General features: G+C 43.3%; 1 protein-coding gene across 1 annotated transcript; it reads right to left on the reverse strand.

Annotated features, from left to right (window-relative positions):
* Nucleotides 1-481: 481 nt before the first annotated feature.
* Nucleotides 482-18,502, reverse strand: PLCXD2 (phosphatidylinositol specific phospholipase C X domain containing 2). Its single transcript, XM_057407412.1, has 4 exons — nt 18,335-18,502; nt 5,342-5,802; nt 3,341-3,582; nt 482-727 (listed from the first exon to the last, which is right to left on the reverse strand). The coding sequence occupies exons 1-4, from the start codon at nt 18,474-18,476 to the stop codon at nt 565-567; spliced, it is 1,008 nt and encodes a 335-aa protein (XP_057263395.1). The 5' UTR covers nt 18,477-18,502; the 3' UTR covers nt 482-564.
* Nucleotides 18,503-23,562: the final 5,060 nt, after the last annotated feature.

Here is a 23,562-nt window from a genome sequence, read left to right on the forward strand (position 1 = left end):
TAACAGCTTCCCCCTGAACAATGGCAATGCTGTTCCTTCAAGCAAGTCAAGAGGTAGCATCTAAAACAGTGTAATAAATACAGCAGCAACCTCCAGCTGAGCCCAGCTATGCCTGAGGTGGCCCAGCTAATATTGTGTTGGCGAGGCTGGTCACACCACTGCTAAATCAGCAGCAATCCTTGGTTGAGCCCTGGCCTGGAGAAATGAGGATGCACAAACCAGGGCACAGCGAGTCCAGCCACCATGGCAACATGCACCAGCATCCGTTACATCTGCCCCAGACGCCAGCCTCTTGTTGGCAGGCAGATACCGCAGCAGATGTGGGAGCAGCTCAAACACATAGCCACAGACACAGAACCAGAGCAGCACTCGGACAGCAATTCCTGTTCCGCTCAGACCCACACATTGGTGGGAGAAGGGAGTCTGCTGTACTTGATGCTCAACTGTGTTTCCTCTAGAAAACTTGCTTCACATAAAGAGATCTTACAACCGGTGTCATTTAATAGATATGACTTTAGCGTAGTTTGAAGATGTCCACTGAGGAGCACAACTGGGATGCAGCAATCAGGATTTAGTTGCAGATTCATCCTCTTCTAAAAGGAGGTCGTTTAGTGCAATAACTGTAGCAGCAAAGTCAACCAGCTCCACAAAGTCCGATGTAATTATGTTAACGCCCTTTACACCCGGCTTCTGTGCTTTCACCCAATTCAAAATCATGGGCAGGTTCCTAAAAAAATTGAAATAGAGGAAATAGAACATTTTAAAAGAGACTCTTCCCTATACACATTCTGCTTCTTTCAAATACAACATCTCACATTGGTGATCAGGTCCTGGACTGCCACCCAAAATGCAATTACCTGATGTAAAGAGTTCTTAACACAGCATGCGATCATTAGGTACCAAATAGAAGTATTAGTCTTCAATCAATCCAAACTATCATGCAATCAAATAACACCTGTGAACTCTACAGGCACTGAGCAGACTGTGCTTCAGGATTTAATGTTGCACCACCATTCCCACCATCCTGGTTTCTGTCTACCCATGTAGATGTTGAATCAAAAGCTTAATTTCACAGCAGACTTGAGTGTAGCACAAAGCAAGGCTACACCTGCCCAAGATGTGGGCAGGAAAGGACTGCTGCCTTAGGGTGGGCAGGAAAGAAGTTATCAGGGGCAGCATGCTGCATTTCTACCAAACCCCTTTCAACCTCCAGACTCACACAGGGCAACTAAATCAGGGAAATCAAACCAGAATCAAGCCTTCAGCTCTACAGGGGTTGAACATCCCACCATACATAACTAACCAGAGAAAGGTGAGCTCTATCTGAAATTGGATTAAATGGAGTCGAAATTCCTCCCCACAGTAGAATTTCTAAGTAATTTCTTGGACAGACTGCAAGTCAGGAGTCTGTACAAGCTTTTTTTTCTTTTGCACTTTAACAGGCAGACACCAGGGTTTTCAGCATAGAGACAAGCAACTAAATATATTAGATTTAAATTAGTGCCATAACACACATAACTTTATAATAAGGCAGTAGGCAAATGAATTAGCTAAAGGGATGAGGCAGAACAAAACCCAAAACAACCCTAAAAACGCCCCACAGCTCTTGTTCTAGGAATACAAGAGATAACTTGAGTCAAGGCATAATTACTGCCCCTGTCAAGGGACACACCAGACTTGAGCCAGCTAAGCGTGAACATTACACATTTCTCCTTTAGGAAGGGCTCAAGAACACCTAAATATTCATATTCCAGGCAAGATTTCCATATGAGAAGGCAGACATCTACACAGCACTGCAAAGACAGATTTACACCTACAAATCAACCAGCATGTATAAATGGATACAAGCCATCATGCTAAACTGCAACATCTATTTTAAATCTTTACAGTTCACTTTCCACTAACTGGTAACGATGGAGCTGAGGGGAAGGGATGAAGCAAAGGCAGCCTTTCAGCTTATCAGTGGTCTGCAGCCCAGATCCACACTAGGAGTCACTTAAAACTGCTCATGAAACCAGATGATCCTTTACTAGTATAGGATAAAAATTGAGTACCATCTTTCCTCTAACCACGAGGCAAGTCTATTTACTGCACAGTATGTAGTTATGAGCTATATACCTGCTTTCTGCTCAGTATCCCCATCGAGCACATTTGCATCTATGCAACTTGTGAGAGCAAAACCCAGTCTCAAAGGATCTGAGCACCATCTAGCGTCCAGTGCTGACCGCAGAAGCGCAAGCCAGCCTGGAGACAACATATTTTGCCAAACATCATTTGGATTTAATTATCTTTTGCTAGATTAATGTCTGTAAACAGGAAAGAAAGTGAAAACTCCATTATTTATACTTCACCTGGAAATTACTTCACTTCTGTGACTGTAAAAGCACAACACTTGTTATTTTTAGAAAGGATTTTAAAGAAACTACCTTGTATTGACTTTGGCATCAGAACAGTAATACTGTAATTACTTCTAAAGTGTCCAACGATTCTCCCAAACAGAACATGAACTGGATGCTTGTTTATCTCACTGCTTAGTATTAAGCTCAGCTGCTGATCAAATTAGACCTTTACAAGTGTAATTTAGAACTTAATATCATTATGGCACAATAAACAGTGACATCAAACCAGGCAGTATTACACAGTGAGGCAGAAGACCAGATCCCAGCAGGACTTTTCAATTCTGGGAATTTTTAGCCAACAAGCTACACACTGATAACACAAAATAAGGTCAACATGCAACCTACACTGGTCGTGTCGTTAACAGCATTAAAAATCACTGCCACTCTGTGCTAGTCAGAACAAAACCCTCTAATGATCTCACAGGCAAATTAATTGTACAACAGTCAGTGGTACAAAAAAGTCAAGACTGTTAACCTAATATTTGGTAAAAAAAGCCAAGATAAAATAGCCCCCATCTTTGGCCATTACTGAAGTCACTGACAGACTGGTACAGACAAATGCAAAACTGAGCCCACACATAGGCATTCTTCCTCTAAGGCACAAGGCTCTCCCCCCTGCCCCAAATCAAGTTCATAGAACTTGGAATGAGTTAGTGGTTTGAAACAACAGGTCCAGCCCATGTTTTATGAAATCATATCACATTCACATAGAGCTCCAATTACCAGGAAGCACAGCTACATATACACACAGACCCTGTTAATTATTTTCAATAACTATTTTTAATTACTGGAAACATCTCTCTCTAGCAATAATGAAGCAAAACTGCATGCTTTCATCAAGTCTCACTTCTATATAGACATTTCATAGTATCTGTCCCATTCAGGGCCTCTTTTAAGAGGAAACAGAAGTAAAGAACTGAGACAGCAAGACAAGTCCTTACCTATGAACAAGCGTATTCTTCAGACCACGAATTAGATTCCGTGCAATAGTTCTCACTCGAGGTGTGAGGATTGCTTGAGAAACATGAAAAGTCCCGTAACGACTTCGTTCCTCTAGAGTGGTCTCCAGGAACTGTAACAGTTTGTGCACATTGGTTGTATTAGCCCATGGCGCCGGCATTTTATTCCCTGGCCACAGGAAGGGGTATTCCTGACACAAAGGGTAGTGGTAGAATATAAGAACCTAACAGAACAAAGAAAAAGAAGAAATGAACAAAACTTCACAACTACATTATTTATATCAAACCATCATGTTGCATTGGTTTATGCTTATCAAGTACTGCAGTGAATAAAGGACCAAGCATAAAGCTGGTACTGAATTACAAGTGTCAGTAGGTTTGCTGCGCTATTGCCAAGAAAGAAAACAGATCAGTATGGTTAGCTGTGAAGACAACATTGCTTCAGGCTTTATGGGTCATCAGTTTAAGATGAAACAGTTGCCAAGAATATACTGAAATGTCATTCAAAGAATTCAGCTTAAAAGCTTTTTGGAGCACTGTCATAGACTATTACATGCATACTGGAAGTTAAGGATTTTTAGCAGTCTTGCCATTTTCTGTCTAACTACTATTAAGTGGTTTAAGAGCACCAGGCTGACTGGCCTAACAGCATTCCACTCACTTGCTGCATGAGATGCCAAAGTCAAGTCTTACTGCCAGCAAATTCTTCTGTAAATCAAAAGTATTTTATGCTTTGTAAGGTGGTGCCCTTTAAGAAGATAACTTCAGGATGCAACACCTTTCATTAACACCCTGTCCTGGTTTCAGCTGCACCAGTTACTTGTTTTCCCCAGTAGCTGGTTCACTGCTGTGTTTTGGCTTCAGTCTGAGAACAATGCTGATAACACATGTATATTTTAGTTGTTGCTCAGTAGCACTTAGCCTGATCAAGGATCTGTCTCTTATGCTCCTCAAGTGAGGAGGGGCACAAGAAGCTAAGAAGGCACAGAGACAGGACACCTGACCCAAACTAGCCAAAGGGGTATTCCATGCCACAGCACATCATGCCCAGTATATAAACTGGGAGGAGTTACCCAGAAGCCATCTATCACTGCTCAAATCAGGCTGGGTGGTGAGCAATTGTATCATGCATCACTTGTGTCTTCTGAGCTTGCATTTCTTCTCTTCTTGTTGCCTGTTATCATTATTGCTATTGTTGGTATTCTTGCCATTACCACAGTATTTTACTTATAATTATTAAACTATTCTTATCTCAGTGTATGGGGGCTACCCATAGGTTGAGATATCAATTCTATCACTTATCCACATCCCACTTGGGGGGCGCAGGGCAGCAATGACAACACATGGGTGAGCAAACAGCCGTATGGTGCTGAGTTACTGTCTGGGTCTAAACCACAACACACCCAAACTCAAGATGATCAATTTTGGACCCTAGGACTGACAGCATCAGTTGAGATAAATTCCTCAAAGTTTCATATATTTTTACAGTTTAAGACCTACCTGCCATTGCTGAAACCCTGTTCTCAATTTGTATGTATGCATGGGAGCCATTACCACAGAGAAGAGGTGCTTAACTCTGCTGCTACTGATATGGATGGCTGCAAAGGAGCCAAGAAATTCTGTACCATATCTTAGCCACATCAAAGCTTCTATGCTTTACACTGGCCTAAAAAGGTGAGAGTTTATTAAATCCTCATCAACACAAGTCAGCACTTGTCCAGAAGACAAAGCCTTAAGAAGCACAAGACTCAAGGATGCTACCATTTAATTAACATGCTTGGAAGACAGACCCTGGATGGAGGGCCTACACAGCCATGTGTAAGTGAAGGGAAACATGCACACTACATGAGGCCCTAGCAGTCTTCAAATACAACTGTCAGCAGCCTCCCTGCTCCAGTACCTCTGAGTGAGAATGACACCCATCTTCTTTATTTAAATCTTACCCTTTTAGGTTTGAAAAAAGGTTACACAGCCTCTTCCTACCTGGTATTTCTTCTCCCACATGTATTGTAAAGTCACATATTCTACACATTCAACAGAACAAAGTTTGGATCCAAATGCTGAGCGGATCCTGTTGATTAAGAAGAAGTGATGGCTGTCATCCATGGCGTAGAAGTGATTGAAATCTAAGAAGATTACTTCCGTGGGGTGCTGCTCAAGAAAGGTGTTAATTTCCTTCAGCCCATCCCGTACTTTAATGCCAAACAATCCATGTATGAAGTAAATCTCTTGTCCTGTTTCCCCAGGTTTGGAAGATACCCGAAGATCAAAGTAGCGGATCCCACTTTCCAACTGCTCTTTGAAAGTCAGATTTTGAGTCACTGACCATTTCTTCATGATCTTTTTAACCAAAGAAAGTCTGGCCAGACGTTTGATGGCTGTGGCTTGGTCTGGTCCCACAGGAGACTTCTCATCAACCCAGTAGCTAAAGGAATCATGTGATCCTAGGGGAAAAAAAAGCCCAAGAATAGTTAATTATACAAAACTGACTCACCAAACACATACACATCCATGTTCCCAGTGAAGTGATAAGCCCCACCTGCACGGCAGGATCACAGAGTTAAGCTCAAGCGCAAGTCTTTCAGATTGCCCTTTACACCTTAATTTTCCCTAACTGCACAACAAGAGCTATGTTTAATGTTCTCAGCACGCATGGTTCTCTTGCATGAGCTCCCAATTTCAGTGCACTCTGAAAATCATGATCATAAGACAAACATCAGCGGCAAAGGGAAATTTCCTTCTAACCTCCCTTTCTTCACAAATTACCAATCTATCCCCAAAGCATTCCCAGAGCCTGGTGCATCACTAGTTTGAGATACGACTCCAGCTTTAGTATCAGAATCAGCGGCTTTATTCTCATTCTACCTGCTAAATCCAATCATGACCTAACACACCAAAGCTCTTGCAACAGGTATCTTCATTCGTGCGACGGACAGAGGGATCTATCTGTACATGCCCATCTTACCAGTACATCTCACTAAAGCCCCATGATGGTAAATAAAGGATTAATAGTTTGAACAGAGAGCAACAACTGGATGAACTTAGAGGTGGAACACTCTCACCATGTGGTTAGATACCAAGCTCATATTAAACAAGTTCATGAATGTGTCTTTTCCTGACGGTGCCTGTGAGTGACTACAGGTACAGTGAATATGAAATTCAGCAAAAGAGATCACCAACCATCAAAATCACCAGTCCCTGCCTAAATAATGAGTGTCTGAGCAAGCTCCTCTAACACAAACTGTAAGTTTGGCAGAGAAACTGCACCTTACAGTTCTCTGCAACAGTAAGCACACAAAATTTGTGCTTACTAAAAAACCCTCCAACTGAAAACACAGTAGTGAAAGGAAACAAAACTCATTCAAAATAACAGCTTCAGAGTCAATGAAATAGCCCTTATCCCTAGGTTATCCAAGTCAATAACAGAACAAAGAGTAATAATAGGGCAGTTTATCTCAGTTTATCTCTGTACTAGAGCAGCATAAAGCAAAGATGGGCAGAAACTGATCTACCACAGACTGAGGCTTACCAGGGATTTCTAACCATTTAGATCAGGCACCAACATTCTGGCCAAGAAGCTGCAACCACTTCAGACACGATTTCCCTGTGAAGCCCTAGCTGTAAAGGAGCTCTAACAGCCCTGCCTCCCTGTTTTCTTCAGGGCAGCAGGTGAAGGATTCCCTAGTGAGCCAAACCCCACCTGATAGCTGCACACCCACGTCAAGTGCAGGGAAAGCATCTTCATCTCCAGACACCATTAAGGAGCTCCTTTTCCAGCTGCCCTGGGGGTAGAGAGAGCAAGCACCATGCTGCCAGGATCTGCATTGCCTTTCCTCATGCCCCAGGGTTCTTGTCCCTCCTTCTTGGACTATACTTTCCTTGAATTTCCTCCTCTAGCTCAGCCTGCAACTCTGCTAAAAAAAAAAACAAGCCCTCATCTGTAATTTCCAGTTTTGAGACAACATTTGAGGTGCCCACAGCCACCTTCACTCAAGCCTTCTATTTATGTACCAGTGCTCACTAGAAGACTGATCCATTTCCTGTGAGGCAAGGTCAGAGCTATAAGCAAGATTATGATCTCAACTGGATTACCTTGTCAGGATTCTTTAATCCCAATGAAAGAACAGTCTGCAGAAACATCAGTTCACGACAACCTAAAAATGCACTCTTGGCTCCATTTCTACTAGCTCAAAACTACTGAAAGGGAACCATGAAGGTTAGTTTTCAGGCTTTACAAGTTAATATTCAAACTAATCCAATGAATTCTTCATGAACTCTTCAGTCTATGAAAAGCATGCCTCTTCCATTCAGTCTCCTAAAAACAAGTGGCAAGTAACAAAAAAGCTATTTAAAAAGATGTCAGCTTAAGAAGCTCTTTAGTACCTATCACATTAAACTACATCAAAAAGTAGCTGTCCGTTTTAGAGTGACACCTAATGTTTTTCCCCCACTTCCAAATGTGTAATCCCAAACAAAACACAGGATCAAACACCTAGAAGACGTTTCAGAAGAAGCCACATAAAGCCTGGCTCATACTGCAAGCTGCAACTCAGATACCTGAGGTTCACACACACCCCCGCGCAGCAGAATGAGCCTTGCCATCTCCTCCAGTGTTTGAAAAGTTGACCTCAATCACAAGCGGTTCATCTTCTGCCTCAATGAATCTGCATCAAGAAGTCACAAGGCATTTTGTTTGGGTATGTGTGTGTGTTGCCTTTTTTCCTCTCCAAGTTGTATTCAATGTCTTCCTCTGTTTAAGTCACTGTAGAAAATTGTTTAAGATGCTAGAATAAGGCCATAAGAAACATTATGTTCATTTTAACTATGACTGAACAGCAGCCTCTAGAGATGCCTATAAAAGTCACTTGCCCCATATTATGCTTCCTTAGTGTCATTGATAAGTTCAGCTTATCAATGAATGACAATTTTCTCTGGCATCAATCAGAGTTGTTTAACCAAACCCAAGCCAAGAAGCAGCCTTTTTTCCTGAACCTGATCACATACATTACAGCTGCAAAAGCCTTCCTTTGCCAACTGCCACATAGAAGGATACAAAGAACCAACTTCTTCCACTCAAATTCTATTTCTAGCTCTAAAAAGCAACAAGAAAAAAGCCACAAGCACATCAACTTTTTCGCCACTCACTGCACTCCTTAACAGGGCAGCTGTTATCTCTGTAATTCAACTATATGTGATATGCTTCTATAGTTAGAAAAGATCCTTACAACCCCTGCCCTGTGGCTCTGCTCAAAAGCCTCAGAAACCGAACTTCTCATTGACAATCAAATCAGTATATATACCTAGATATGATTACGTAGAACACAAACAGGAGCATCTAAACAAACAAGCTCTCCTTTTCATGCTTGGTAGAAGACCACCTCCTAAGAAGGCCAGGGGAGCATCATCAATACTGAGGCTGGAAGGAACAGCAGAAATTCAATTAGATTATCAATGGTCATTTACAGAAGGCCAGCCAAAAACCTTGAGAAGTACCTGGGCCCAACCCCGACCCAGAACATTTTTGTTCTGGCAAGCCAAAAGAAGGCAAACTGAAAACCTAAAGCAGTAACACCTGATACTTGTTGAGCTGAGAGGTAAGAGGTGAGGATCTACATCATCCACCAGACCCTTCTTTAATTCAAGATCACTGTGCTGTGTTACCAGCTCAGTCACTGGCTTTCAATATAGCCTGGCTGTGATGTTAAGCTACATGCTAAGATGATTGCATCATGTCAAAATAATCCCTTCACTCTACCCCCTAAATGACACCAAAGGCCCAGCCATACCATAGCTATGGCAAGAGCCAGACTGGTGCAGATAAAGCACGACTGCTTTTTGAAAAGCATAACCTAAACCAACCCAACTCTGTACAATTTAAAATGCAGAGGTTAGAGCCCACACCAGAAGCACAGCACAGACCAGCCCCATTTTGTCTGCAGATCAGTGTTAGAGCCACTAATCACATTTTGAATTCACATCTAACACAAGGATGCGTGAAGACAATCAGATGCTGTGGCATTCTTGTACAGTAACAGCAACAGGGCTGGCAGCTCCTGAACAGAGCAAGCATCACAAAACTCTCATAACAAACAGAAGTCTTCACCACATGTAAGTAATCATTTGAAGCCTGTATTCCCACCACCCAAATGGCATGCATCTCCCTGAACATCACTGACCACTTCTCTAATGGAGCAAAAAAATAAGCTCAAGAAGCCTTGTCAGCAAGACATTTCAGATGATACCTGACATTTTCAACATAAGTAACACCCGATCCCTAAAACTGTTCCCTAAACCTGCTGTGAACTAATGAACCTAGGTATTTATAACCTCTGTCTTACAGACCAGAAATCAAAAGGCAAAGAAAAGCCAAGAAACTTTGTCTTTGCTGTCCTTCAGGCAAACAAAGGCCACAACCCCACTTTGAATCAACCTCTGGAGTGTGTTCTTGCACATGCAGCACACTGAAATTCACTGTACATAAGAACAGACTAGCATTCAGATTGCAAGCTTCACTGAACTACTCCAGTGACATGGAATCACTTGGATACTCAACTCATCCCACAAAAGCAAGCTAAACACAGGAAATAAAGCAATGATGATTTGCCACTTGCTTCCAACAGGCTGAAGATGCGCAGCATGAAGCGGCAAGCACTAAATTTAAGCATGAAAGAGTCCATACAAAGTTCAGGGACTGCTAATCAGCTGGCAGCTCTTAGAAAGCAACAAACACTGCTCTACTATGGTTTTCCTTTCATCTGACAAGGACTGGAAGGCTTCAAGGAAAACAGTCATGTCCCGTCAAATGCCCAGACACTTCACTATCAAAGGCTACGATATTGTTAGAGCAGTATTAAAGAAGCATCTTCCATATGCCAGATTGTTGAGATTATGGCTAGTCCTCTTAAATTTATCCCAGTTGAGTGCAACCGTGGATTAATTTCTATTTATATCTTTAAGCCTCTTTTTATTCTCCTTACACTAATTTCTCAAGTTAATTGTGTGTTAAACAAATCACTTCTTAATTGAATTTGTATGTTAAATAGATAGCATTTCACTGTTCAGGATGACTTTTTTGTCCAAGTCTTAGTGCTAATTATTAAAAGCAGCCTTTTATCATCACATCTACAGCAGAGTCTAACTTCAGTGTGTCTACTCCTCATGCTACTTAGTCACAGATAAGTCAAATTAACCCATGGCATAGCTCAAACAAATGACACTCATCAACAGAATGTTAGTAAGGCTTGAATTTCAACAATTACTAGTTGTATCACTCCGTATTATCTTGTGTTTGCACATCAGTAGTTTCTGCATATACAGTTGCAGTGGAGAGATGGGAATGAACACTATCTCACTAACTCTTACGCCCTTTCAGAAGCTTAAGTTTACCTTTAAGGGATGTTAAAGGTATGACCACATCAAATGCAAAGCACAGATATCTTCCAACACAGAACATAATTTATACACTCCCAATTACCTGAAAACAAGGCAAAACCTGCCTTTATTTTCCCCCCAGACACAAACTTGCATACTAACATGCTGCTTAGCCTGCGAAGAGTCTGGCTAACCAAGAAGCAATGAAACCAACAGACCAGGAGACTGCACTGTCTATGACTTTAACTAGATCAGAATAATTTGATCTTTATATTAATGGAAGGAAAAAAGGCAAGAAAACCTCCTGTGTTATGTTAAACATTCATAAGAAGCAAGGGTCACATACTGTACCAACTGCCTAAAAGCACTGATGGGTCATTTATGGACAATCACCCTAGCTGAAGCTATGCCAAACTTCCTAGAGCAAGCTTTGCTCACTGGACGAAGCACATTCCCCATGTATTACAAAACACCACACATGACATAGCATAGCAAACATTACATAGCCAAGACATCTTAGAAGCACAGTAATCAAGTCCCAAAAACACAGGATGCAAGTGCTAGCAAGTTAAAGCTATCCCACAAGTGCTTTTCTAAACCAAATGTCCTGTGTGTGCCAGAACTGAGAGGAAAACCAGGATAAACAAATGCATCTCTCAAAGCCCAGAAGTCCTCAGGATTCACGTCATTAACAATCCAGATTTCCTAATCAAAAGATTAACATCTTAAAAGCTCTTCACTGATGAAAAGCAAATCCAATAGTTCATATTGTACTGCCCAGCAAAAGGAGGCAAGTTGGAAATAACATTCCTATTGATAATTAATTATCCAAAACTATTCAGATGCTCATATTTTATTAGAGCCCTAAAACAATCCTTTAGATATTCTTAATGCAGTCACAGTAGGGAAGACAAAGCCTAGTACAGACCAAATCCTCTTAGGAAAACTTATTCTCCTTATCAAAGAATTACCCTGATTTCCCCCATGGCCCCTTTCAGGGTTGGAGGTGGAATGGGGGGCAAGAAAAGGGGTACAAAGTGAAAGGGTGAAAAAAGACTGCTTAAAACATCCTCAGACAATATCAAATGGTAGTTTGCTTTTCCTTCCAGCCAGAAGAAATCCATTTGGCACTGGATGGATGCAATGCCATTAAGGTGGTTTTGTGATTTAACAGTGACTTCCCATTTATCAGAACCTCAGCTATCCACACTGGGAAAGCGCTAAGTGGCAGTACAGTTCTATTACTTCAAAGCCTGCATGGATCTACCTGTTCTAAGAGAAAAAACACCCTGCAGTTTGAGGTCCTGTATTATTCTTCTGTGACCACTCAAATGTGTGGACCAACAGCTCATTCTCTTCCAAGAAAGCTCTAGGGAACTATTTTCTTGTTTTCAGTACACAGTATTTCCCCTTCATTTTACATCGTTCCTGGAAGAGCAGGCAAACTGGAACTTTCACACCACATACAAGTGCACCAACCACTTAGACCAACATGGTTTTTCTCCATTTCAACTTTAACTCTAAGACATAGATTTTAATAAAAAAAAGGAAGTTTCTCCTGATTAAAAAATTAATGAAGATCTTCATATACTATCTGAAGATTTTGTGGCATTTTGAGAACAAATGGGTTTTGCCAGAACAGACGCCAGCAGCCCTTTAGAAAGGGAAACTGTAATATCTGAGGCTGGCTTTCTAGGGGATCTTCTGCATAGACCCAGTGTCTGCCACACCACTCACAAAGACGCACAAAGGAAATACTTGGGAATAGTGGAAAAGCTTCCATTAGTATTCTCATCAGTACAGTGGTCCAGACAGTTGAATAGCCTCTTAATAAGAAGAGTTGAGATTTGCTGCTACAATCAAAAAGACTACCCAGGTAATAAAACACCTTAGGAAAAGTTCCACATAAAAACTCTGCATTTACAAATCATAGCCAACATCACCATTCTTATGCAGATGCTTTCTTCTGACCATCACTACCTCACTGATGTGTAGCTGCCAATTAAACTGGGAAGGAAAATAAACCTTTGTCAATCAGAACATGAACATTATGTATTTCTTCCTTCTGAGCTTTAACCCAAAAAACAGATGGCCAGTTCAGCTGATTCAATGATGCTTTTAATTAGGACTCCAAAGAAGTACTGTTTGGAAGGAGGATGCAGTCTTAAGTTCACCACAACTTCTCCTCTGAGGAGGCGCATCCGGAGTGCACACCAGCCCATGAACACAGAAAACCACAGCATTAGGAAGTTCAGCAGCTCGCCCCAGGGTCACAGAGCTTAAGAGCAAAAAAACACAGACAACCAAACCTAGTAAGATCCTAATGGCCAGTTCTTAACTGACAGGGTGGCTACTTCTTTTAAGAAGCATTTCAGTTCTGTTTGGCCACCTAAAAGGCAGGCAGACCACAGGGCTTCTGGTGAGCAGTCACACTGCTGGGACAGCAGAGCTGGTGCACAGGGAGATGTACAGGAGATGCCTAGGGCCCCACCAGCACCAGGTATTCCCCCACGTGCTTGAGACGTGAGCACAGCAAGCACCCAGCAGTCACACCATGGCACCATGCAGTCACTCACAGCAGCTTGTCATTGCAGCAAACACGCCTCCACGCTCTGCATACCTCCTTTAGGCTTAGCTATGGGCTTGCCTTGTAGGGCTGCTCCTCATTAAGACTTCAAATACTAGCTGTATTTGTACAGCTTTGTTTTCTAGGGCTGATTATTCGGCAAGTCTTTGATCATTCAGATCAAAAACTTTAGGCTTCTGCCTCAGGCTTTTGGAGAGTTCTTCCCAGAGAAGAGCAGAAACAGTGGCACGTTGTAGTACTGAAAGTTTTGGCCACAGTCATACTGACACCACGAACAAACTCTGGGAAGTTATTCAATTAAAAGTTGGTCAGAAAGTTAATGAAAAGAGTGCAGGTGTCATAGTGGAACAATCAGGCAGCTTGACTGTTGTTTGTGCTGGTTTTTGGAGCAGAAGACAAAGATTTACTATTTTAGAAGGCCAGGGACACATCTCTCCTCAGAGATCAGTGAACAGTCAAGTTAAAGACATTTTTAACAACTACTTAAATTCTCTTGTATGGTCTTACTTTAAACATACTTGAGCCAATATGATTTTCTCTGTTATAAAATTACTTCAGAAACTGCAAAGCTCATCTTTTCCATCAGTTCCAACTACCCATCACCAAGCATCCCACAGAACTCACCACCAACCAGCCAGCCAGCCTGATGCAGACAGCAACAGCTCCGCATTCCAATTGCTCTGCATTACTTAGAAATGAGATCCCAGCCATCATTCCACATGCTTTTGGAAGAAGAGTGAACACACCAGCTGGCATCACTAGAAGATGACAGAAAAGGTTCTGTCATCTGTGCACCATCAGAAGCCATGACTGAAGAGCTGTCCTACCTCTCCCAGATGGACAGGCTGCCCTGCCTGCACATTCCACAACAATGGAGCCATGTGCCTAACAACATTCAGCTCTACATGTACAGCATCTAAAAACATGTACAGCATCTAAAAAACTGACTTTTGGTGATGTTTTGGATCATTCTTAAATTTGACTAACAGAGAAACATTTACTTAACCAAGATTAAACCAGAAATCTTACACTCTAGGGCAAGACCATTGGTATAAGGTTGGGTTTTGGTTTTCTTATTACCACACTTCAAATGCTAAAGTAAAACATTTTACTTCCCCCCCCGCCAAGTTCTGTTTTTCAGCTCTTTTCTTCAGGGACTCCAAACAACCTGACCTTAATTCAGGTTCAAATTAACTGTTCCCCAACTAAACTTAATTTTTACCAATAGCAGGTGTTTCCCCAAAACCACATGAAACCCCATGTCATCTAAATGCAGCCATTCAACCTGTTGTAGTATCCTGCCTACATCTGCAGCACTACATCAGGTTAGCCTTCATGTTCCCGCAGGACACCCGCATGCTCCAGCATCCATCCTGGGGCTTGCCCAATCCCAAACAGCTGTTTCAAGGCTTTCTTACAGGAACCCTTCTCCAAATAAAATCACTCTAAACCATCATTAACACAGAAAAGCTTTCCCATCAGGCTAGCTTGATGAGCACACGCTTTCAGACTTGTAGGAGTAGAGAAGGCAGGGGACAGAAGAGGCTTTTAATTAGCTCACTGATACTATGAGAGGGCACCCACAGCTATTCTGAGTGATCCTGCAAACAGCACTGGATCCCTACCTAAATGATCATAACTTTCATCTGGAAGACAAGGAAAGAAAAGCAGTACTGGGTAAAAAACTCACAGATACCCATCCTCACCAGAATGGGGAGTCAATCCAGGGATACAGCTTGGTCGAAAACTGCAATGTATACCTACCTGTCACATTATGGCTCTTAATCATTCAAGGATGAAATAAGCCTGAGAGGGTTAAGGAAACGCATTACCAAGACCTAAAGGAAAACAGAACTGACTACTATTCTGCTTATCACATTCATCCAGGAGCTTGGAGCCTGGACTAACAAAACACTCGATAAGCAAACACTGATATTTGGCAGTGAACACCTGCTAGATTGCTTTGCTGTCTCAAAATAACAGGCACAAGCTCATGATCTCAGAGAGAAAGGATCTTGAGAAAGAACAAGTGTTTCTCACCCGTCCTAATACAAGAATTCATGTAAAAGCTTGATGAAACTGGAAAACGGTACTTTATCTTCACAAGCAGAAAGATAACGCATATCCTAGCACCTAGTTCTTTACAATACTGCAAAAACTACTTAGACAAGTAGATTGAGTAAAACAGTACAAATTGGACATGCCACAGTGCCATGAATTAACAGCATGCAAGCACAAGCAAGAAACAAGCTAGGCTTCTACAGCAAATTCTTTTAAACAGCTGATTTACTTTAAAAGTAGACCAGCAACAGCACTGCAGCTTTATCTTGTGTTCCATTTCTCAACAGAGAAATAAGACTACTAACGGGATGCAGATCAACATATGGCAAAGGGAAGTAACAAGTGTCACAGTTGCACGTGATTTCATAAAATCATTTGGAGTAAAGCAGCTTGAGATTAAGCAAATACTATACAAAGCCCTGCCAAGAGTCACATTTGCAATCAGAACAGTTAAGAGTTCATTTTTAAACCCACATTCAAAGAGGATTAGCCTGGAGTATAATTAAGAGAAAACCCTCTAGAGTTTCACACAAGGTCATCAGTTGAAGATGCTTTAGTTGGGTTGAGTATATCGCATGCATGTAAATTGATGACATTATAATTACTTGATATTTGACAGTTTCTCATCATGAAAGATGCCTTCTCTCACAAGACTGCACAGAAAACCTCATCTCTTTTCCTTGGACAAGACCATACTGGTTTAACATTTTGCCTACAGTTGTGGTTTCTTTTCCAACAGAAACAGCAAAAAAACCTACACTTTGGAAGATGACCCTGAATATTCCGAAGTCTCTCTCCATTTTGCAGACAGTTAAATCATCACATAAACACCAAACTGACATACTTTACGAAATACCTGACTTAAACATCATTTGCTACCAGTTGATTCTAAGGACTGAGAAATAATGACTTTCTCTGCCCTCAGGTAGCATGACTGAGACCACATGAAATAGCTCCGGGAAACACAGAATCATGTAGGTTAAAAGGAACCCCAGAGGTCACAGCTATCTTTTTTTAAAGCCAGTGAAAAGAAGCAGCTCCAAAAGCAGAACTGATGGCAAGAAAGAACCAGACAAACTTAGCATCACACAAAGGAGTTAAGACTTCCCCACTTCCAACATCATACAATGAAACCTAACCAGTTTCTATGTATACTATCAATTTTTTTTCACTTTAAATAGCCCCATTACACCAACATTTTGTCCTTTTTAGAAGGAAAAAGATAGTAACATTTTTCATATACTGCATTTTTCCAAAGTGCGAGGTACAAAAAAAACCCAAACAAGCAAAACCTAACCAAGTTTTATGGGTTTGAATGCTGGCTTTATTTCAAGCTAAAACAAGTTTCAGGGTTTCAAGTCCTAGAGTTAAATCTCTGCTCCTGTTTACAAAGGGTGACTGGGAGTCAGGAGGAGAAAACAAAAGACTCAAACCACCAAAACCCAAGCAAAAGCAAACCAGTTGAGTTCCTCACTCCAGCACAGGAAGTAAATGCACCCAGAGGGGGACAAACAGCCCTTAAGGACAGACAAAAACACTTCTCACTTGAGGTGGAGCCTTTCATCTCTCTTTCTTTGCTACTACTTCAGGTGAAGCAGCAGCGAGTGCTGTAGTACCTACACCAAGGGAGACCCATAGCCCCTTCTCTACATGCTTGAAATATCTTTTGGCTATCTCTGCTGGCACAAAAAAGGAACTTACTCATTTCTAGGGAACTGTCTCTATACAACATGTACCCAAAACATGTCCTCTATTTAACATTTACCCAAAGGATTTTGACAAGCTAAGGCAATGCCATGCAAATCAAGCCTGTACCAGTAGCAGCCAGTCTAACGTTCAGTATTAGAACGAGCTGCTACAATAGCTGCCACTAAAGTCTTCCCTGTTGACATCTACAAGCAGTATTGGAGGGGTTTTTTTTTGCCATTTACAGGTGGAAAGCCAGCCTACTCCTAAGTTTAGAGCCATCTGTTGTCTTCCTCATTTATCAGTTTACCTATTCATCAACTAGCAGTGATGACACTTACCCTAGTCAATTTCTTATACTGGCCAATAACATCCCAATGAAGGATATCCTGTAAGGAAATGCTGAGAGAATTGGGGTTGTTCAGCCTGAAGAAGGCTTTGGGGAAACCTTACAGCAACCTTCCAGTACCTAAAGCAGACTTACAAGAACGACTTTTTAGTATGGTCGGTAGCAATGTGACAAGGGGCATTGTTTTAAACTAAAAGAAGGTCAATTGATGCTAGATATAAGGAAGACATTTAATGTAAGGGTGCTGAAACACTTAGCACAGGTTGCCCAGGGAGGCAGTAGGTGCCCCATCCCTTAAAACACTCAAGCTCAGGTCAGGCAGGGCTCTGTGCAACCCGATTAGTTGAACATATCCCTGTTGATTGCACTGGGGGGTTAGCACTAGAACACCTACAGAAGTCCCTTCTAAACTAAACTAGGCCATAGATTTTATGATCGCAGAACCACACTGCACTCTTCTCCCGTCTGACAACCCACTGAAGTTCTGCTGTCAAACGGCAGTTCCCATGTGGTGAGCCTCCGGCCGTTAGGGTCAACATAAACAAACCTTTTTCCCTACCTGCTCTTAGCCTTGCTTAAACAAGCCGGAAAACATCAAACAGGACCTCCAGCGCTCACAGCTACCTTCTTTTAAAGCCAGCAAAAACAAGCAAGCCAACGGGTTAGACTCGCAGCAGTGTTTACACAAGATTAAGCTCTCCTTCCTCTCTCTCAACAGACAGGATTCAAGTTAGCCCTTACCCAGGGACTCAGACCCAGCCTAAACCCAACCGCAGCTCCAAGCACAACCCTACGGGGGCTCACGACCCTCCGAAGAGCCGGCCCCCAGCCTAGGGTCACCGCGGCGGGCACAGGCCCAAGCTCAGGCCCCGACGTCTCCGGCACCCAGACAACCCCTCCCTTCGCCTCCGCACCGCCCTACCCGGGATAGCCAGGTTGGAGAGCGGGTAGGAGCGCAGCGCCGCCGGCAGCGAGCCCATCCAGTCCGCGTTACTGTCCGCCATGGCCCCCGCGGCTCCCCGCCGCCGCCGCCGGCCTCCTTGCTTCCCGGCCGGCGACCTCATGGCGGGCCCGAGGAGCTGGGCCGAGCCGGGCCAGGCCGGGCCGGCGGGGATGGAGCCGGTAACGGCAGCCCGCCCCCCTTATGTAACAGGTGCGGCGACGTCACGGCGGCAGGGCGAGCAGCCATTGGCTGCCGGCTGCTGGCCCCGCCCCGCCCCTCCGGGAGCGCGTCCTGGGGCAGGTGCTTTGGCTTCCGTACGGGGACGCGCGGTCCCTGTGCCCGCCGGGCAGCACCGGCAGCCGCCGCCGCATGGTTTCGTGTGCTGCACCCCCTGACCCGGAGCGAGGGCTGCTGCTGCAGGGCTTAAAGGGCCTGTCTGGCCTCAAGCGGCAGCATGGAGCGCTCCTGCAAGCTCATCACCTGAGATCCAGCTTCTCCCGAGCCAGCGGCGCTGCTTTTGCTGCCGGTGGCACCGGCTGAGGAGCTTTGCAGATCGCCGTGGCTTTGTGCAACCGCGCTGGGCAGTGATAACGATGTTGGGGTGTGCTTCCCTCTTTAGGGCACCCGTACGTAAGCGGCTGCCCCATGTGTACCAGGATCATTCCGTGAGCTTGGATGTGATGCTGTTGTTGCACCAGAGAAGCTACCCTCAATACAGAGGGCCAATGCCCGTTTTACAACGTTGACCAATCTGTTTTAGCTGCAGCAATTTGCACACTGCACCTGACAAGAGCCATCACTGCAGCAGAAGATTTAAGGATCAAGACAGGGCGGGCAGCCTCAATCCTTTCTACCTGCGCAGTCAGCCTCATGCTCTGCCTTGCACTGGGTTTAGCTGTGGGGTAAAGCATCTTGTCCAACACAGTTCCTGGATTTGCTATGATACACATAATGGATCCTCTGAGACACTTTTTCTCCCTTGCATTATTAGACATATTTGAAGGATAATGCTTTGTCAGCAAATTCTCTTAACTGCTTCTTACAAGTTATGAACATACTACATCTATGAACATACTATTTCCATACTCTTCACACAGGACATGGAGACAACTGGTCTACTCCATCATATGCTAGTGAAAAAAAAACAACAAACACTGCTCTGAAAGGCAATTTTTCACTGTCAAATTGATAAAGGCTGAAAACGAAATTCCAAGGGTTCTATATTCCAAAAGTCCTCTGTTTTTGTCTGTAGGGAAGTAGTTTTTAAATGAACAGGTATTTTTCATTTGGCATATGAATGGTTGCACGATATTCACAGGATGCTTTCGTTAATATATAGAAAAACTAATTGAACTATATAGATACATAGACTTAATGTATCTGTAAATTCATATATGTTGACTGTGTATATTCACCTAATACAACCATAATCTATCTTCCATACATCTACATTATCCTTTCCAAGGAAGCGCACAAAGATGTTTTGTGTTTAAAGCTTTGATACTGAACAATCTTTAGAACAGTGCAATTTTCATTTAGGTTCTTATGTTCTTTTAGGTTTTTAGGCATGTTTCTACAAAGCACTCCTGACCTAGGACTCCTCACGCTCAAGGAGATGGGGGTTTGGCATGAATTCAGCTGCCCTGCAGCCCTGCTCCCTCTTCGCATTAGGACCATGTAGGGCACTGGCCTCTGATGGAGGACAGAGCAGGCTATGCTGCTCAAAGCCATACATAATGGGATCATACACTTTTTGCCTTGTGATTAAATTTGTATCTTCAACTGAAAGGCAGACTGTTACGTGGGAGCTCCCGTCCATGTTCCTGCAAGTTTATCTCCTTTAAATGACTACTTTAAATTACCCTCTTTCTCACAGTCCCCCCATCGCAGCCTGGGACCACCCAGCAAACCAGCACGTGTGAACTCCTTAAACACAGCTGGCAGTCACGGCTGTTTCACGGTGTAGCTTTCTAGGATGGGAAAGCTTTGCAGTACAGGGGTAGCCATTTCACCGAGGCCGATATGCTCTTGAGGACGTCTTTGTGTCTTTGGGGCAGTACTTTGCTGTAGTCAGTGAACCTGTAAACACTGAAGCTGTATTCTAGAGCCGAAACAACCAAAGCTGACCACTGACACGGTGCTCCTGGTGTTCTTGCCAGGCCTCATGCTGCGTTTGCCGTCTTTCAAATGACACGAGGAAGATGGAATGTGTATGACAGATGGCAGTGTCTGAAGGGGAGCAGGCAGGGTGTGCGCTGGTGTGGAAAAAGGAGTCTAATCGACTCTACCAAAAAGCAGGTCTTGGTGGTCCTCTGCCATCAGATCGGCTAGAAAAGAGGGGGAGAAACTGGGGAGGAGAAAAAGAGCCTCAAACCTGCCCCCTTCACAGCCTCCCCAAAGTCTCTGACCCTTTGCCATCACTTTTTAATGTGACAGCATCGGGGTACTTCAGTGCTACCACAGTGACTGTCTCACTCACAGTTACCTTCAGCATCCCCAGCCTACGACATGCAGCGTGAGTACACCCAGGCTCTTGTGGTTAAGATGGTTTCTAAACCTCCAAGCTGCAAAGGACATTTAGTGTGGGACGCCAACAGCTTGAAATCAGAATGAGGAGGGAAAGGGGAGACTTCAGCTGGGAGCATCACACGTGACACACTGGCATTTGCCTGCAGTAACCACTATCAGAACTCTCTTATGGTCCAAAAATCCTTCTTGTGCTTTTCTAGAAAAGAGCAACGTTAAATTGCCTGTTCTTTTCCCCAAAACCTCAACCTCTTTCCATTTCCATGGAACTTTGTAATTTTGTTCTCTAGTCGGTACCAAACCCTGCCATAATGAACATTAATTGCAATGGCCAGAGGGAACAAACGTGCATTAATAATACAATTCTATTTTCCACTGACTAAACCCACAAATTAGCTGGGGTCTTGTCACTTGAGACCATTCAACTGCTCCACTTCAAGCATGTTTTTAAGTGGCTGCAACAGTGAATACCTAAGCAGGGAGGAAAAAATACCATGCTATCGACATCCGTTTTATAAAGCCTGCATCAAGGTCAGTAGTTGTTGGATTTTTCCATGCTGCTGTGGAGCATTCACATGTGAATCACCTTCAGCAGTCAGGATGGCTTGACTGAAATTTGACTGTCTCTTTTCCCCTGTGGATTACGTGGATATTCATGCCTTATGTGGGTTCACTGACAGAGTTCAGCTATTCGCTTGTGCCAGCATACGAGCCCACGTCATGGGCAGCCCAGGCAACCTAGCAGCTGAGATCCCGTTCCCACAGCCCTAACCCTCCTATTTTCAAATGCATAGTCAAAAGGTCAGCTGTGCGGATCGTGCTGATGCTGTTTAAGCACTAAGAGGCATATGGGTTTTGCTGTTAGTCAATTCCAAACACACAAACGTCCTCTTGGGCTGCCATATACAGAATATGAAGCCAGAACTATGAACTTTTAAAAGTGCTTCAAAGCAACAGAAAACAAATTGATAACATCAAGTGCTACAGGGAGCTTAGCCTCCTCTCCTTACCGTGTTGAATACCCTGGTTACATGTGTCCCATTATTCAACAGGGTGCATTGCTACCGTTAAAAAGCTTTCAGTTAGTGTTTTCAAAGTCTTCCAACTGAGTCCAAAATCTACTGTGCCAGGTAAATTCCAGATCCTTACTGCAATTTATCGGCAGACAGTAGATCAAATGGGGGGGTTTGAAATGGCTTCTGTGTCATCTGCGTATTTTAAAGGTCATTTTGCTACTGATGAGAGGAAAACTGCAGGATTCACTCTCACAGAGAGAAGCTAATTGCTCAACGTTTCATGTAAGTATATTCAGACTCCTCCAAGCTGTTCATTACCATTTTTACCCGGACTGTAATGGAATTATTTAACATTTAAACCCATCAGACACACTTAATCACAAACCTCGGCAGACACTGCTGCATTTAAAACATCGCTTCTTCAAGTGCGGGAGACCAAATAGCAGTGTTCATTTCCCGTTTTACAGCAAGCCAAAGACCCGCCGTGACTATCACAGCACTTTCTGCACTTCCCAAGTACATCGCAAATACTTAGATGCCTATCACATAATACACCCTTCATATGAGTGACTTCCCTCCTTTCTCTGTCCACCACTCATAGCCTCAGTATCAGTGCATATCATTACCCACTTCTGTCTCCCACCTTTAAAGCAAGCCCTCGGCATCCGCTACTCTGTTTGACAACAGCGAGCCATTCAATACTTCATTTACACCACATGAGGGTGTTTGAAGCTGCGCAGGATGCCAGAGTTAATTCGGAAGTCCTCCCTCCTGTCTGGAAAGGAACCAAGGGGCAAAAAGATACGTTATTTCCCCACTGATTAAGAACCTTACTGGGGCAACCTTGGACAAGAGACTTTGAGAGGAAAAAGATGAAGCCTCCCACGCCAGATTGGAAGAGGATGCTTTAAAGAAGATGTTTTAAACAGAGCAGTTTTAAAGACATAATCCCGTGCTCCCTGAATTCAAGTAATCTTTTGCTCCAGACTTCCCCGAGCTTTGTCTTGCCCTTAAGGAATCATGTAAAATATGATATGATTTCATATTATTTCCAGTAAAATCTCCTTAGACAGGATTAAGTAATCATTATCCCCCTGCAGAGCTCTTTAGAAGCTTTCCATTAGCTTCTTGCTCAAAGTTAATTGCAGAGTCAGGAAGGACTGGCTACTAACATAATGTATAAAACAAATCTTCCCCTTCCTATACTGCTGCTTCTGGAGTTTAAGCACACGCAGATCTGTCCCATGTTTGTCTGCTCTGATAAGTGACGGCTTTAAATCCAGCAAAGACTGCACAAGGTCACTCATACCCTGTCGTGGTATCATTTCTGTACACAGCTTTTTAAAGCAAACACATACATAAAAAGGAACCCAGAGCACCTCACAAGGCTTCCAACACAGCTGCAGCGAGGAAAGCATCTCTCTAAAAGAGAAAACTCTGTCGGTCCATATTAAGATGGTCTTTTCCCCTAGGGAAGTCCCAGGTGGCAAAGACCATTATCAGCAACTGTTAACGTATGAGCTGGGCTCTGGGATGGCCAAGCAGCCTGTGCTCTCCCATTGCCTGCTCCCAGGCACTGCCACACTGCAAACTATAGGGGTGCTTCTTAAATAAGCAAGCCCAGCTTAATTCATTTACAGGCTCAAAAGGTGCCTTGTAAGAGAA

Source organism: Pezoporus wallicus, unplaced genomic scaffold (assembly GCF_028554395.1).
Source record: "Pezoporus wallicus isolate ANWC-B61680 ecotype Strahan unplaced genomic scaffold, APGP_CSIRO_Pwel_v1 contig_13817, whole genome shotgun sequence".
Taxonomy (NCBI): Eukaryota; Metazoa; Chordata; class Aves; order Psittaciformes; family Psittacidae; genus Pezoporus; species Pezoporus wallicus.

Excerpts from the sequence above, each read along its gene's own strand:
- PLCXD2 (XM_057407412.1), bottom strand. The coding sequence starts at position 18,476 with ATGAGGTCGCCGGCCGGGAAGCAAGGAGGCCGGCGGCGGCGGCGGGGA. Across the intron at positions 5,803-18,334 it reads CTCCAACCTGGCTATCCCGG|GATCACATGATTCCTTTAGC; the intron begins GTAGGGCGGTGC and ends TTTTTCCCCTAG. Across the intron at positions 3,583-5,341 it reads TGTGGGAGAAGAAATACCAG|GTTCTTATATTCTACCACTA; the intron begins GTAGGAAGAGGC and ends TTGTTCTGTTAG.